Genomic DNA, 1713 nt, shown 5'->3' on the forward strand with positions numbered 1-1713 from the left:
CACAGGCTGACAGCTTTGAGAATCCCAGCCGCCCTGCCCGAACACCTTCTCCAGCTGCTCGATGGAGTAACTGCTCTTCCTCTTCCCAATGCCGTGCTCTTTCACCCGGCTATAACAACGTCTCAGCGTCTGCAGACGACAGTCATGTTTATAGATACAGCAATACATGCACACTGTATTTGAAACAATTAAGACTGAGACGTACATCACAAATAATCAACTGCTCGTCAGAAACCATGAAGAACAGCTATCTTAGTACTTACAGCATTTACACTTAAAAATAGACACTCAATTATTATCATCTTTTCACATCTGATAGCGATGCATGGCCTTATGAAATACTATGACCTTATGAAATATATAGTGCGCACACTAGATCGGACATCATAAAAATGCGACATGCCGCTTTTTGCGTACTATATAGCAGGGATGTACGCAAATTCAGACGCAGTGAAAGCAGTGCGAAAGTTGGGTGGTATGGTGCATCAGTTAAAGATTTGGGGTAGTTATCAAAAGGGTGTAGGTTTGAACCCTGCTATAACTCTGGTCACATTGGTTTCAAATGTAATATATATAGAAAATAATTAATATATAATATATCACTCATGTTGTGGGTGGCATAAGAGATTTACAGGTAAATGTTGGAGTAAATAAATAAATAAAAATAAGTAAATGCTTGATATATAAAATATGAAACAATTAGTCATACATTAATGGAGATGTAAAATAATCTAAAAAATAAAAGAATTACATGAATTAGATGACAGCTATAGAATGCATAATATTAAATTCAAGTAAAGTGTCTACTTTAATGTTTCTAATAACTTTTGTGAAAATAAAATTCAAAATACGCATGAAATAATGTTCCTTTGTCATTCAGCGTAACAGATATATTTATGTAAACATGATACAACATACTTAAAACATAAAATAACAAGTGATTGTTCTAAATTTGATTATATATTATTAAAAATTTGGGTAACAAATGGGTGAAATCTAGTGGTTTGAAGGATAGTGGCAAAGATGTAAAATTACAGTTAATTAGTTTTTGGGGTCTGCACTGTGGTCCTTAGAGTCTTTTAATGTCTAATGATTCTGGGTCTGAATATGGATGGACATTGAAGCCTTTATATTTTATGTTAATTTGTGGTATCTAAACTTCAATGCCCCAATCAAAGCGTTTTGTTTTGTTTTTATTTTGCCATTTTACCAAAGCTATGTGGAGACAATCTACCATAAACATCACAACAACCCCATGATCATAACTGACAGCAATCATTCAAATAAGCTTGAGACGAGACAGATCGATGCTTTGTGTTTTGATTTTGACAGCTTCACCAAAGCTCTGTGTAACAAAAACAAACAGCCAAATAAACATGACAACAAGCCTCGAAGCAAATCTGAGTGACAGCCATGTGTTTGGATGTCTTATTTACCTTCATCCTCTCTCGGCACTGGGATGGGGTCCTTTCGTAACCCAGCTCTGACAGCGCTCTGGACACCCGCTCGTACATCGCGGGTCCCGGCGCCTTGCCAGTGAACACCGTCCCGGCCACCTCCAGCTGCTGCATCCGCGCCTCCGCCAGCCTTTCGTTGCCCCACACGGCGATCAGCGCGTTTGTTTCGGACGGTGTCCACGACATGCCTCGGCAAGCGGTGAAGCTGTTGGAGGCAGAGGCCGATCCACTCCGGCCTGCGCCCCCGGACAGCGAA

General features: G+C 39.6%; 1 protein-coding gene across 1 annotated transcript; it reads right to left on the minus strand.

The window, feature by feature from the left end:
• Window positions 1-11: 11 nt before the first annotated feature.
• On the minus strand, window positions 12-1705 carry LOC107736534 (myb/SANT-like DNA-binding domain-containing protein 2; the record flags this gene model as incomplete). Its single annotated transcript, XM_016547924.1, has 2 exons — window positions 1437-1705; window positions 12-129 (listed from the first exon to the last, which is right to left on the minus strand). Coding segments are annotated over exons 1-2 (325 nt in total), but the record flags the coding sequence as incomplete, so codon positions are not given.
• Window positions 1706-1713: the final 8 nt, after the last annotated feature.

This window comes from Sinocyclocheilus rhinocerous, unplaced genomic scaffold (genome assembly GCF_001515625.1).
Source record: "Sinocyclocheilus rhinocerous isolate Xijiao unplaced genomic scaffold, SAMN03320098_v1.1 C36764258, whole genome shotgun sequence".
NCBI classification, from domain to species: Eukaryota; Metazoa; Chordata; class Actinopteri; order Cypriniformes; family Cyprinidae; genus Sinocyclocheilus; species Sinocyclocheilus rhinocerous.